The sequence below is a fragment of the Callorhinchus milii genome, unplaced genomic scaffold, assembly GCF_018977255.1.
Source record: "Callorhinchus milii isolate IMCB2004 unplaced genomic scaffold, IMCB_Cmil_1.0 Scaffold5, whole genome shotgun sequence".
Classification (NCBI taxonomy): Eukaryota; Metazoa; Chordata; class Chondrichthyes; order Chimaeriformes; family Callorhinchidae; genus Callorhinchus; species Callorhinchus milii.
The window spans coordinates 60,155,703-60,170,640 of NW_024704746.1; the positions used below are offsets into that span (position 1 = coordinate 60,155,703).

The following is a 14,938-nucleotide window of genomic DNA, read 5'->3' on the forward strand; positions in this document are numbered from 1 at the left end:
TACGACTGACTTTTCATGCTGATTTGACTAACCAGAAAGTTTTTTTGCTCCAATAAATCATCAACCAAGTTACTGAAATTTTCTTTTCCTCTTTTACAGTGTGCCTCCCCCTTCATTAGCTACTAAAGTATTCAAGTTTGCTCTTAAAACAACGATTATGGGACTGCTAGGTTACGGCTGCTACCGCATGGGAAAAGGGACCGTTCAGTTGATGCTTTCAAGACCATTAATACAGAATTACCTCCACAAACTTACAAATCAAAAATTCTAACCAGACCAGTTTGAGGATGACCTTTTTACACAATGATTTAAGATGATCGAAGACAAATATACAACAAGCTTTCCCTGTGTATTTTACATTATGAATTCTGTTATGCAAATAATTTGGGACACAAAGGATGAATTCTTATTGCTTAAGAGCCACATCATCAGGAAACGACGAGTCCCAAATTTTTGATCTGAAAATTTACCAATGACTATGTGCAAAAGCACAACTCAAACATGTGGAGTAATGTACAGTACATATGCCTTCATTGTGACTGATGGAACTTGGTGTTAGTCAACATGTTAACGTTGCAAATTATATTTCAAAATATTCTGCTTTCATTTAAATTTATCTTTTTGCTGTGATGCAAGGTTCTGAAGCCCAAGGTTAAACTTACTTTAAAATCATCCTGAGATACTCTTGAATGATTCAAAAAATTATACAGTTACCTCAGACATTCATTATAAGTGTTTTTCGTACGTTTCCGATGTTGACATGAAAACATTTTGGCATACCACCAATATTGTTCCCAATTGAACATTCAGTTTGTCCCCTTCTCTAAAACTGATCACCGCAATTGGAACCTTTATTTTGATAGGTGAGAGAATTTGATCATATTGAATAGAAATATTTTAAATTATTTATGACTCAGCCTTTCAAAAATGACATGCAATTGCCATTTTCTGCTTTTCCTATTTATTCCACTCTGCCATTTCACACAAACGTATTACAAAAACGACTTAGAACTTTTAAGAGAAAAGGTATTCAGGAACAAGGTGGCCTCAAGATTGCTATTCGTATTTTTTTTCAAGGCTGCATTTAACTTGTCATACAATTATTCTCTAGTGTTCTTCATAATCGTTAGATGCCAACCTTGAAGAGTCTGATTTAAATCAAAATTCCCAAAGTAATTTTTCTCTGCTATTGTATTATGTGGATTATCAACACATAAAAAGGAATTTGCTTCTGTCTCATTCTGCGTGTGCTAAATCTTGGTTACCTTTATTCTGAATTTATATTACTATGTTGAAATGTCTATTTTTCAAATTATTGAAGAACTTCTAGCAAATTTTGGCTAACAATATAGACGACATGCACTATTTGTACATCTTTGTTGCCTTGGTAGTGTTTGCTTAACTGCTTCTATTTTAGTATTTGACCAGCATTACCTTTAGTGGGAAAAAAACAGTACCCTCAGGTTAAATTCTGTACTTTATTTGATGCAGATTATGCAGGAAAATTATATATGGAAAACAGCAATTCATAATTTCCTAATTAATGTTGTACCTTATTCTAAACAGTAAAACTGTACTGTTTAGAGAAATTGATATTGAACCATGCAAATCTCTGAAATGGAGGAAAGGGCTCAATAATTAAGTAGCTTTCACATTATTTTGCAGGCTTTATATAGAATAAGATACATCTTTGTTGTCTTCTTACAGAAGTGTGACTTTTACTTGAGCAGCTTGGTTGGGTGTGTATCTGGTACAGCTGAAATCATAACAATCTACAGTAATAAAGTAAGAGTGAATGGGAATGTAGACTGGATATCCGTGGTTGTATCGGAAATCTGTTTGCAATAGATGGTTCTCCCCATCATTTACGTGCTATGCACTTGTTCTTACTTGATTGAGCTGACTTCATTTTTACAATATGCAGAAAGGAAGTACAGTAATTGTGCATGTAAATAGTGGTCGATCAGATTTGGAGCGGAGCATAACATTGATTCAAGATATAAAGCTGCATGGATTACAAGTGTGTTTAAAATGGGATTTTAGAATTTATATAGCAAAGGTACCATTTTTTTTTCCTGAACAGAGAAATAAATGTTTGCTCAAATAATTCAAATGGAATGAAGCTACTTATAAAATATCAGCTTCCCTTTTTCAAAAAAAAGCATTACCAACTCTAAATTGTTTTAAACTATATACCAGTATCCATTGGTCAGTAACTAGTAATTAATTTTCCTTTTGAGGAAAAATGAGAATGAACCACAAAAAGACACATCTGCAGCAATGTTGGTCTCATCAAAAATGGTTGCTCTAGTACTTCTGTTTTTTCCTCCTTGTAATTAAAACAGTAAACCGTTAATTGCACAAATAAATAACATTGAAGTGGCTTTTAGTAGCTAAGTTTTCTGAACACAACAGTAATGTTTAGGCTGTTTCTATAAACTAAGATCTGCATGCAGTCCAGTTATGGCAGTGTAGAAATAGTCACACTTCTGTTTTATATGTGCATTTGTTGCAGATAGTTTTTTTATATAGAAATAATCTGCAATTTCTTTCAGTATTTGTGTTGAGACGTGTACAAAAGAAGGACTTGCTTTTTTAATGCTAATTTAGTATACAATTCTGTCTTTTTTTACAAAATACTGCCTTATATTGATTTTTTTAAAAAAAATCATTTTCTAAACTTGCAAGTCACACTAGTGATGCAAATTATTAAAATGGGAGTTCAGTTAGGTACAATGATGCTCAAATTTGCTTTATCTGTCAAATGACATTCTTCTGAAATGCTGTTTATTTTTGCTTTGTACATTTGAATAGTTAAACATGTGTTCAAACCCCACAATTGACAGTGGCTTGTTTGGGACAAAATCAATGTGTTTATGAGGAGTATCTGTTTATGGTACTTGCTTCTAATAACTAATATCAATGAATGTAGTCCATATATCCAATGTACTAAAGCAACTTGTGCAATCCAAATTTCATGAATGAATACGTTTTTACAAATGTAAGGAAATGAGCAATAATATTAAAGTGCATTTAGCAGTTTTGTGGCCTACACAAACTGTTTTAGCACTACTTCAAATCATCAAATATGATAATACAGTGAGATGCAATGATGTGGTGTATGATTATCAATGATTTATTTTGACCGTAGCAGTTACAGCTTAATCATTCCTGTTAAAGCTTATTTCTGAGGTTACATTCCCTGAAAAGGTTAATACTCTCTCAACAATGTACCAAAAAAGATCGTGTTGATTTCTATCAAGTGTTATCTATTTTGTGATGCTGTTTTGCTGGGCTTCTTCTGCTTCTCAGGTACTGTACTTTGAATTTATAAAAAAAAGCAGTTTTAAGGTTGCAGCTACTCAAGTTGGATATTGAAATATAAAAAGCCATGTTTCCCAGACATCCTGCTAATGGGGTGTTTTTTCTGTGTCCTGTGTCTTTGTTTTAGTTCTATAAATGTCGAAAACAAATGAAATCTTTTCCTGCAATTATGTAGAAGGACCGTGCCTTTTTTGACAGCAAAGTATACGTGGTGTATTGGAGACTAAGTGTACCATAAGTGCAGAAATTAAGTATTAAAAGTAATTCTATCTCAGTATTTTTCAGTTTTGTTTTGGTAAAATGACAGATAAATCTGAGTGAGGATTTTTCCCCCGAATTATAAAATGGTAATTTAGATAAAAGCCATTTTTTTTTAAAAAAAAACTAAAAGCTAAGTAAGCTACTCACCAGGATGGTCCATTTTAGATCCATGGTGTGTTCTGATCTCAGCTGAGGTAGCGGGAGGATGGCTAAATTTAGCCACAATGGCCCTGGTTTTGGGAGGAGATAAATCAAACCCTTGTTTCTGATCACTAACCAACGACGTGTCTTGGACAGAACACCTGAGGGGATATTGGATGAGTAGGGTAACTGGCAAAGCTGCGATCTTTCACTCCCCTCCCCCCACCAAGGCATGGTGCCCATTTTAATCTCTCCATGTTTTATAGTCTGCATTCCTTCTAACAGTTCGTCACATGTGTATAATAATCCTTGTATCACGTCTTCAAGACGTCTCAAAGCGCTTCACAAAACATACTGTAAAGTAAATTGACTATAAGAATGCATGTCACCTGTAGATTGCCTGTTACATGATCAATGTTGTTTTAGCAATCTAAGGAAGATAATCTACAGATTAGTCGCATTTCAAAGAAAATCTACAGATATTAGAAGAGGAAAAAAATTAGAAGTGGAAAATCAAAGATCTGTCTTAATATGCATTGTTAATCAGTGTCCCCCGGCCACTAAACTAAACGTTTTCTTTGCAATGCTGTGAACACCTGAAGGATTATTTTAGAAAACTTTATTTTAAACAACTGGTTTTTATTGCAGAATTTTGAGACTTCACTAAATGCTCAAATTATTCAAGTTTCCTTTGATCTAATTGTATGCAAACTTCCCATTTAGAAGGCTATCATTATAAAGAACAAATCTCAAAATCTCCTCTTCTGTTTTCTCCTTAATTTTGCACATTAAGTTGAGGCATATTCTGAAATGCTGTTTTCACCCACAAAATACTCAAGTCAATTCACTTTACAGTGTATCCCGTGAAGTGCTTTGATGTGGGTCTCAACGATGTGGTAAGGTCCTATGTCAAATGCAAGGATTATTATTATGTTCCTACCTAGATTTTTAAAAATAATTTACACTATTTCCCAAAACATGCAAAAGATTCAAATCTTTCAAATGAAATTTTGAGCCAGCTTAATAATGCAATATGTTGGCAAACCAACACACCACACTATGGAGTGGTCGCCGTGTGAATTCACACTTTCCATTGCATGGATTGTTTCATTCTCTGGTCAGTGAAGATTTGTGCTTGATTGGCCACAGAAATTGTTGTGTTCTGCTCCCGCACCCCTCACCCCCCACCCCCCCTTACATTGATGGAGGCCTGGAACCAAATGACCTAGCTATCTGCTTCCTTTGATAGAAAATATGCATGGTAAAAGGGATGCTGTAAGCAGTAGAATTTTTAACGTTTGTATCCTTTGTTATTCCTATTAAAAAAAAGTTGACCAGAATTTTGATGGCTTTTACTATCCCTGCATTCGCTTGCATTGTTTCGCACTGCCAAACCAAGTTTTGTGTGTAAACTTGTTCTATTTAACTGCAGCTTAGTGCTCTACCTCCAAATTTGAATGTGCCCTTAGTTATGTTTCAAAGCTTAAATTGAAAGCATTTCAATACCCACCATTATCAAAGATCTGAATCATCAATCATCTGTACTACATATAATCAAGTGTCTTTGAATCAAAGTGTCATCAACTTAATCATTTGTTACTTTCTGTATGTTATTCGATTGTTGTCCTTTTAGAAATAATGTGATCCAAACTAATTACAGTATTTATGTGACATCACCAGTGAGTTATACAGAGTGAACCAATATCCAATGATCACTTCATGCACCTCTTGTTCATCACCATCATTGTGTCGGTGTTTTCCAGCATAAGTCAGCCATTTCGAGCTCTTGTTCCTGTAAGGTATTTATAAATAAATGTAACATCTATAATTGAATCCTATGCATTTTTTCATGCTTATATTCTTAGTACAAGGTGATACATTTATTAAATAAGAATAGGTTCATTCATCAACTGTACAAAAAAACATGGTTGGAGAAAGGATCATTGCTTGAAATTCCAACTAGTCTTAACTGATAAGGCAGGTAGTGTCTCGGGCGCTTAAGTCCATGTTGTTCTAAAATTTAAAGATCTTGCAGAATTGTGGAAAAATGTTAAATGGACTCCTAATTTGGAAGCTGGTTTTCTACATGTAAAAACACTAGCTTCCAAAAAAGGCTAATTAAAAAAAGTCACAATTCTGCTCAGGCTTCAACTTTATGGTAAAATTGTTCAACAGACAAAAACTTGGTGAAATTTCAAGCCATTCATTTATAAAGAATTCATCTTTATTGTTCCTGACTGATGAGGAAGCTATCTTCCATTTATATGAATGTTAGACACAATACAACCAAACTCAGGAAATTATAAAATTGGAGCATGTTTATAGGCCATTTGCACAATTGTACCTGGGTTAGTCTTAGCTTTCCTGCTCTTTCCCCTTGAGCATTTATCCATGATGAGGAGCATCACAGTTGGAACAAGTATGTGAAGGTATTTGAAGGTGAGCATTTCAACATCTAAATATTAGTATTTCAAGAGCAACATTTGCGTAAATTGTGAGTTTTGCTAGATCAGCATTTTTTTGCTGAGTGCAAATAGGATTGCATGAAGCTTTCACAAGATTCAGCGAGAGATCCCTTCAGCCCATCTTGCTATTTCTTAAATGCATCCAATATCCTACCCTCAACCATGGTTTCTGGCAACTTGCTCCAGTCATTAATTATCTTCTGTGTAAAGAAATGCTTGATGGTATCTGTCTTAAAATTGTCCTTCACAACCATAAACCTGTGCCCTCTTGTCTGTTGACCGGGTGATTAAATAAATAAAACTGGAAAATATATTTTAAAGGCAGAATGACCTCTTTCTTTATTGCTTACTCCAGCAATGAATATAAAACCGAATACATTGTACCTGTTCTTAAATATTACTTACTGCAGTTGTTACATTTATGGTCTAGAGTTTCAGTGACTTATTCCAGTCGTATGCCAACTGGAAAATTGGACATTTATCTTTTATTTGTAGAAAGGAAAGGGATGATCCCATAAAATTTCAGATGCATGAAATCACATGCTTTTAACAGCTGTGGGAATAATGAGGCTCATAGTTGTAGAATGGCACATTAACCAAGACCATAAGCAAATGTTAACATTTAAGGGATCAAGCTAAAGCTGCAGGACTAATTTTAAATTAAAAGTATCAGTTAGATCTCAAGCTGTGATACAAATCCTTATAGTTCTTGAATAGCATTATATTTGCCTTGCGCTTCAGACATAAGACCAGACATTTATTTCCATAGCAGTTCTTCCAATCTTATAACTGATAATGTTAATAAAACCAGTTATGGTACTAGTTTCTTGCTTAGCATCTAATTTACCATCCAGCGTACTCATTGCTAGTTCTGCCTTCATTTAGGGTAGCGTCTCAGAGTGTGACATTAACCAGTCATTATACTTTAGATTAAATTCTGCCCTTTGAGACATCCTCCCAATGTGAAAGGCCCTATAGGGTTTACAGTAACCAAATGGGAAGAATTCTTGCCTCTGGTAATACCAACTAAGCCAATATGACACCTAAATATCAACAAAAGTTTCTTGTAAAAAATAACCTTTGCAGGTTATAATTTCACAAAATCACAACTTAACTTTGATGGAGGAAATATGTGCTATCTAATGTGATCATTTATTACGTGATAATTATCATATTTTCCCCAAAAATGTTTCAACATATTCTACTTCTGGAATTGTATCTCTGGTTACACTCTGAATGTCTGAAATTTATCCTGGTCTTATCTTTAAAATTAGAATTTCATAATAAAATTAAATGTGGTCTGAATTTGAAAGCTGTTTCTCTTCTGTTCTTAAAACAATTCACAAGTTGATTGCATCCTGATTATTAGTAACCAGTAATAACATTATAGTTCAAAGCTTATTTTGTTCTTCCTACCGCAGAGATTTATTTCAGTTTAAGATTCAGATTAAGAAAGTTACATAAATATATATTTGCTGTAAAATCAATATATAGCAGCAAAAGAGTATCTCAACATTGCCACCTGGTGGCAAAAGGCTGTAGAATAATTTTTAATATATCATTGTTTTACAATCTATTCATATTCAGGAGTGGATTTTGCATTGGATGAATGTCTCATACATGAATGTCTCATGCCCCCTACCTACCTGCCCGTACCCTCCGTTCCTCTGGCTCTGGTCTGCTCCACGTCCCCCGCCCCAAACGCCCTACCATCGGTGGTCGGGCCTTCAGCCTCTCAGCCCCGAGGCTCTGGAACTCTATCCCCCAGTGCCTTCGCCGCCTCCTCCCTTTCCTCCTTCAAGGCCGGTCTCAAGACCTTTCTCTTTGACCGTGCCTTCAGCTCCCCTCTCGACTCTCTTCCCCCTCCTCGCTCCCTCCCTCCCCTCACCTCACCCTGACCATTTCCCCCTCCTTGCTCCCTCCCTTCACTCACCCTGACCATTTCCCCCCTCCTCGCTCCCTCCCTTCCCTCCCCTCACCCTGACCATTTCCCCCCTGCTCGGGTCATGACCCAACTGTGCAGCGCCTTGGGACGTCCTCCTGACGTGAAAGGCGCTTTATAAATGGAATCTTGTTGTTGTTGATGTCTCAAACTACTTCACTACGGCAATGAAAAATCCCCAAGCATAGAGGAAAAGGAGAGGCAATTCAAAAGTGTTGGTAAAAGTCACTGTGAAAGAGAGAGGCAGGAAGAAGCTCTCTTGAGCATTTGTTCAGAAGGAATGCAGCTTAATTCAAGATTTTTTTTCTGTCAATTGTACTCAGTTATTCATTAACAAAACCTCAACAAAACCTACCTCAGTGACTCATGGCTTTTATGAAGCACTTCATATTGTTAAAGATATCTATTCTATTTACAGTACATGATTTGAAAGTTCATTTACATAGCAAGTCCTTCTAAACCAACAACAACAAGATTACATGTGTATAGCGCCTTTCATGTCGGGAGGACGTCCCAAGGCGCTGGACAGTGTGTAGCATTTCAGAACCACATGCTGTCCTACAAGTTGTCTTTCTGGGGGAAAAAAGTCTAAACTGGAATATGTACATCTGGGTGTTGGTTTATTTAGCCATTATAACAACTCTATCAGATCCCCTCTCAATCATCCCACCTCCACTCTTTCTCTACTCATTTTGGCAGACAGATACATCAAATAAGAAAATCATGTCAAGAAGTGATTTCAGTAACTCACAGCCTTTCTCATTTCATAGGGTTTCTGTAAGTGAACATACAGAAAAGGGGCTTCATAGTTGAGGCTGAATTCGACTGTTTGCCAAATTCTGGAAGATCTGAAATGTTACAGAGAAATAAGCACATAAGAAATACTAGACGAAAGAAGTCCAAGATCCACCCAGTTCACCTTCCACCATCCTAGCATTTCAATTGTCATATAAATGCCCAAGAAAAGATTGTGTGCAAACTTGGAATAACGGCACCAAACTGAGAGATCGTTAGAATAACACAAGTCCAATACTGACTGGCCGGGACTGGCAATCACTTGCACGAGTCATGTCACAAACTATATACTGTAGCCCAAGATATTACTTCCTAAAAGAAATCTATCTAATTTGTTATCTAATAGAGAAAATCTACACCCAAACCTGGCATTTGTCCCCCAAATGTTTGTTCCCAAAGATAATTTTGCAGCAACCTGTAAACCGTTTCATAACTCAAGCTGCCTTTGACCATGGAAACAAAAATTGAGCCTGATGGAGTTCAACAGTGATCACAAGGCTGGACTCTGGCATTACCAAAGGTCACTTGGTTCTTCAGTTGTTTATTATAATAATATTAATCCTTGCATTATCACGTCTTCGAGACGTCTCAAAGCGCTTCACAGACTATACTCTAAAGTGAATTGACTGTATATTTTGTGGGCAAAATGCACAGCACAGCAGTGTCCCACAAAAAGTTATGTATTGAGTGACCAAATTATTATTATTTATTTTTTGAAGGGATTATTGTTCCCGGAAAAGTGATCTGCCAATCGACTAACAACTGGGTTCCTACTTACTGCTAGGTAAACGGAAACGTGGAGTAAGGAAACTTGCCCAACGTTTCGCTCTGCCCAGGAATCGAACCCAGGTCCCAAGTGCTCTAACCACTGAACTACAGGACTCCACGATTTCTCCAAATCAATGTCAAAATCCTTTCCCTCATTTTCTCTCTCTCTCTCTTTCTCTCATTCTCCTTGTTGGTTGGATTTGGATCATTTTTTCTTGCATTCAGCAATTCATAAAATGAAAAATCACTTGTCTTGAAGTTCTCTCTTCTCGATCTCTGTGTTTGCTGTGAATATGATTGGATTGTGTCATTTGATAATGAGCATGAACTCGGAATAAAACTTGATCTCTCCCCCTCCCACCCCCCAGAATTTGGGCTGTCCTATGTCCCCAACCTTTGACACACTTCTGATGTATTTGTCCTGGAGAGAAGACAACTCATTAACTGAATGTCACTGGAGCTTGGGAGGGTAGGCTATTCAGTTCATGATCGGTTTCAGCTGAACATTTGACATAATGAAGAGTGCACTGAAGCTATATCTAATAGGGGCTTTGGTCTACCTTACAGCAGCCTTGGTTCAACTGACGAATGCATTTCGATTGCCATATCAATGCCCAAGAAAAGATTGTGTGCAAAGTTGGAATAACGGCACTAAACAGAGATCATTAGAATAACGTGAGTCCAACACTGACTCTGTTGGTACATCTGCTCCTACAGAGATCTGGTGTGTTCCGGTGATTTCATTGCTTTTTCAGTTTAATTTGCATTCTCCAAACTCTTTGAATTGGTTGGGAAAGACGGGAGTGCAAGGAGAGTGAGAGAGAGAAAAGGAAGGAAGAGGATTTTGCCATTAATTCGATGCAAAGATAGATACGTCCTCCTGGGCAAGATCAATGAATGTGTTGTTGTTAATTACAAATTGTAAATTGGTTGGACAAACAGAAGTCGCACATGAAATATCGCCCGCTGTGTAATAGAAGAGGAAATTAAAGACATAAAAGGTTTCACTGCTGTGCCGAGATGAACACCATACCAAATGCCCAACACATTGATTTCTCAGTGAAATACAGGTCTGTGTATGCTGGCTGCACAAAACCAACACTGACAGATTGTAAAGTGATCCTTGAAACAACAGATTGAACAAGCCTGAAGGATTGGAATTCAGAAGTGAGAAGAGACTAGGTAAAATATCAACATAGCAGCAATATAGCGCTCCGAGATGCCGTCCAGTGTGAAGGGCGATATATAAATGCAAGTTATTGTTGTCATTGGTTTGTGATGTGATGTGACTTCTCCAATGTCCTGCTCCCAGATCTCCTCAACTGTATCCTCCACAAGCTCTAGGTTACTAAACACATTCTCCTGATTATTCTCTTTGGGGGGAAGTAAGCTAGGTCTCCTTGGAGACATGGAGTCAACCCACTCAGCTCCTGTTAACCCTAATGGGTAAGGTGGTCCTAACTGAACAAGTAGTGGGAAAGCTTGCCATACAGTAATATCAATGGCAAGCTATGTGGTTTCAGCTGTTTAGTCTCCAGCAGTACCACAACGCACACACTGGGGACGCCAAGTCCAACCTGCGCCTAATACTTTCCAGAATTAGATAAGCGGGATTCATCCCTCCAGGGAGCGAGTGCGCGTTCCATTCTGGGATTTCTATGCGTAGATGGGATGCGTGAAATCCTCAGTTTGGTTTGGATACTCTTAAACACGGTGATGGGTTTCCGCATGTGTCAAACACTCGGCTGACAAAAAAATAATCTTACATTTGGCTCCGCAATGCCATCACCCTCACCTCACCATGTCCACTGATTCCTTATCCCCTAACAGATCAACTTCAATATTCCCATCATGACAACAACAACTTGGATTTATATAGCGCCCTCCATGCCGGACTTCGTCTCAGAGCGCTTCACAGTAACGATCGCGGGGCTGAGCCAGGGGGAGGGAGAGAAAGGTGACCAAAGGCACGGTTGAAAAGGAAGGTCTTCAGCCGAGACCTGAAAATAGGAAGAGAGGGGGTGAGGCGAAGGGAGTGAGGAGGGAGTTCCAGAGCCTCGGGGTGTAGTGGCTGAAGGCACGGCTGCTGATGGTGGAGCGGAGGATTTGGGGACAAGGAGGAGGCCAGACCCAGAGGAGTGAAGGCAACGGGCACTGTTGTAAGGAGAGAGGAGGTCAGAGAGGTCGGGGGGTGAAGAGGAGTGGAGGGATTTGAAGACAATGGTGAGGATCTTGAAGGCGATCCTCTCTGGGACAGGCAGCCAGTGCAGTCTGGCAAGGACTGGGGTAATCGGGGAGCGGAGTTTGGTGCAGGTAAGAATGCAGGCTGACCTGGATTTTATGAATGGTAGTGGAGGGGAGACCGGCGAGGAGGGCATTTGAATAGTCCAGCCGAGAGGTGACAAAGGCATGAACCAGGGTTTCAGCGGCTTTTGGAGTGAGGTATTGGCAGAGACGGGCGATGAGTCGGAGGTGGAAGAAAGCGGTGGTGAGGAACCGGATGTGGGGGAGGAAGGATAATTGGGGTTCGACCCTGACGCCTAGGTTGCATACGGGTTTGGAGAGTTTTAAGGGGAGGTCGGTTAGGTGGAGGAGGTGAGAACCATGTGATTCTAGATGTTGACGAGAGCCAAAGAGTATGGCTTCCGTCTTGTCAACATTTAGCTGAAGGAAATTTGCACTCATCCAGCTCCTGATGTCTGACAGAGTTGGGTGTTGTCTGCAAACATGTGGAAGTGTACCCCATGTCTGCGGATGACATCCCCAAGAGGAAGCATATAGATTAGGAAGAGGAAGGGGCCAAGGATGGATCCTTGGGGTACCCCGCAGGTAATCGGGTGAGAGCGGGACGAAAAGCCATTTGTGCAGATGTCATGCTGGCGGTATGTACTGCTGACCTTCAAATGCCTCCATGTGCTTGTCCCACCAAATCTCTGTGATCTCAAGCAACCCTCACTCCCTCAGCCACTCCCTCTACTCTGGCAACTCCGGGTCTTTCATGCCTCTTGCCCACTCAGTCACTTTGTTGCCACCCTCAGAATCTATCTTCTGCTATCCCTCTGCCTCGCCACCACACTCTTTCTCTCTCTCTCTCTCTCTGCTTTCGAGGCCTGTTTAAAGATTTATTTCTTAGACTGCGCCTTCGGGAGTCTCCGTCTTATCTTCGGCTTCCACTCAAGTCTTTGAAAGGCGCTTTGAGGCGTTCATTCTCCCTATGTGAAAGGTCTATATAAGCGCAAATTGTTGTTGCTGTGCTAACTATCTTCAGTGGTAATAATCACATACCACATATTCCACCCAAATTGCTTGCAGAGTTAAATAATCACATCCCTCTTGTTACAGCGGCTTCTGAAATTATTCAATAACCACAACTATAAAAAATATCAAGATCTAAATACGAATGTTGTTTGTAGTATGAGGTTTGTGAGTTGGTCTTTTGAAAACCATATCCTGCCTGTGAAGATTCATGCTTGTTTGTTTAATTTGTAACCAAACCATAATATATACCTCTGAAGTTTATCATTGTGGCTAAATGGCGGCTGGGGCTTTTGTGTTACAGGCAGAAATGGATTCGACCTCCTAGGTCCTTTGTTCTGCTTGAGGTGAGTTTTGGGCAGGATTACATATTATATATGTGTGTTTTGCTTACAGCATACATACATACATACACACACACACACACACATACATACAGTTCTCGTCAACATAACAAAAGGAGCCTGCCATGTCCTGGGGGCAATGCAGAATATGATCCTGTGTTGGAGGAATGAGCTATGAGCAATGATCTTTGTGACGTCTCGAAGATGCAAGGATTATTATTATTATTATTATTATAGGCTCAGGCTCTTCAGTCTTGAGAGAAGATGATTCAGAGGGGATCTCATTAGACTTGTATTGAATTTGAAATGGGATGGAAACAGTAAACCTTATTGTTTACCAGAGCAATATTATTGTACAAATGTATACCAAAGGTGAATTGCCATTGAACTTTGAGCGCTCGTTGGCCATTTGGAGTTTGGAACATGCAAAGGAATGTTCTGGAACCAAGCCACGGTGTATTTGTATGTTGTCTGTCAGTCTACAGGTTTTCTATTATTTATCTGGTTATTTTATCTCACATTATAATAGAGAGATAAGAGCAGCAGGGGAACATTTATCCCATGGAAGCAGAACCAACCGTTTTATTAGATTGTGGCAGATTCTTTAACCCCATGGGCTTTTCCCATACATTGGCTTTTCCTCAATATTCCTAAAATAATTCACTCAAATATCTACATCCTTAACATCTAAACTAGACCTATATTCTCTAGAATATAGAAGAATTACAGGTGATCTTATAGAAACCTATAAGATTCTTAAAGGTCTTATACAGGGTAGATGCCTAATAGGTTTTGGAGGGAATAATAATCCCTCCAAAACCAAAAACAATAATAAATGACCAATAATGGTTATTTTCAATCTACGACTGTTTGTGGGACATTGCTGTGCGCAATTGGCTGCCGCGTTCGCCCACAAATATACAGTCAATTCACTTTAATGTGTTCTGTGAAGCGCTTTGGGATGTCCTCCCGACGTGAAAAGTGCTATATCAAATGCAAGGATTATTATTATTATTATTACTATTATGCCGTGAAACTGTTTCCCGGTTGGAGAATCTAACACTATGGGTCATAGTCTCGAGATTAAGGGTCAGCCTTTTTGAACTGAGTTGAGGAAACATTTGTTCACTCAGAGGACAGTGAATTTGTGGAATTCTCTACCCCAGAGGCTGTGGTGCTCAGTCCTTGAACATATTCAAGACTGAGATCGATAGATTTCTAAAGTGTAGAGGGATATGGGGATGGGGCGGGTAAATGGAATTAGGGGAGAAGGTCAGCCATGATTATTAAATGGCGGGACAGGCTCCAGGGGCTGAATGGCCTCCTCCTGCTCCTACATCTTATGGTCTTATCTGAGAAGAATCTGGTAAGTGCGTTGCTGTCTGAGAGGGGATTGGTTGGTGTGTTAGTGACGTATATGAGAGCTGATTGGTTGGTGTGTTAGTGACGTATACGAGAGCTGATTGGTTGGTGTGTTAGTGACGGATATGAGAGCTGATTGGTTGGTGTGTTAGTGACGTATACGAGAGCTGATTGGTTGGTGTGTTAGCGACGGATATGAGAGCTGATTGGTTGGTGTGCTAGTGACAGGGGATTGGTTGGTGTGGTAGTGACAGGCGATTGGTTGGTGTGCTGGTGACGCA

General features: G+C 39.0%; 1 protein-coding gene across 6 annotated transcripts in view; it reads left to right on the plus strand.

The window, feature by feature from the left end:
• trabd (TraB domain containing) overlaps nt 1–4,193 on the plus strand; it is a 30,062-nt gene extending 25,869 nt beyond the window's left edge. For all 6 annotated transcript variants that reach the window (XM_042335561.1, XM_042335565.1, XM_042335563.1 and 3 more), the window contains one exon: nt 100–4,193. In XM_042335561.1, coding sequence (XP_042191495.1) covers nt 100–271 — 172 coding nt within the window. In that variant the 3' untranslated portion in view covers nt 272–4,193. The remainder of the gene's footprint in view (nt 1–99) is intronic.
• Nucleotides 4,194–14,938: the final 10,745 nt, after the last annotated feature.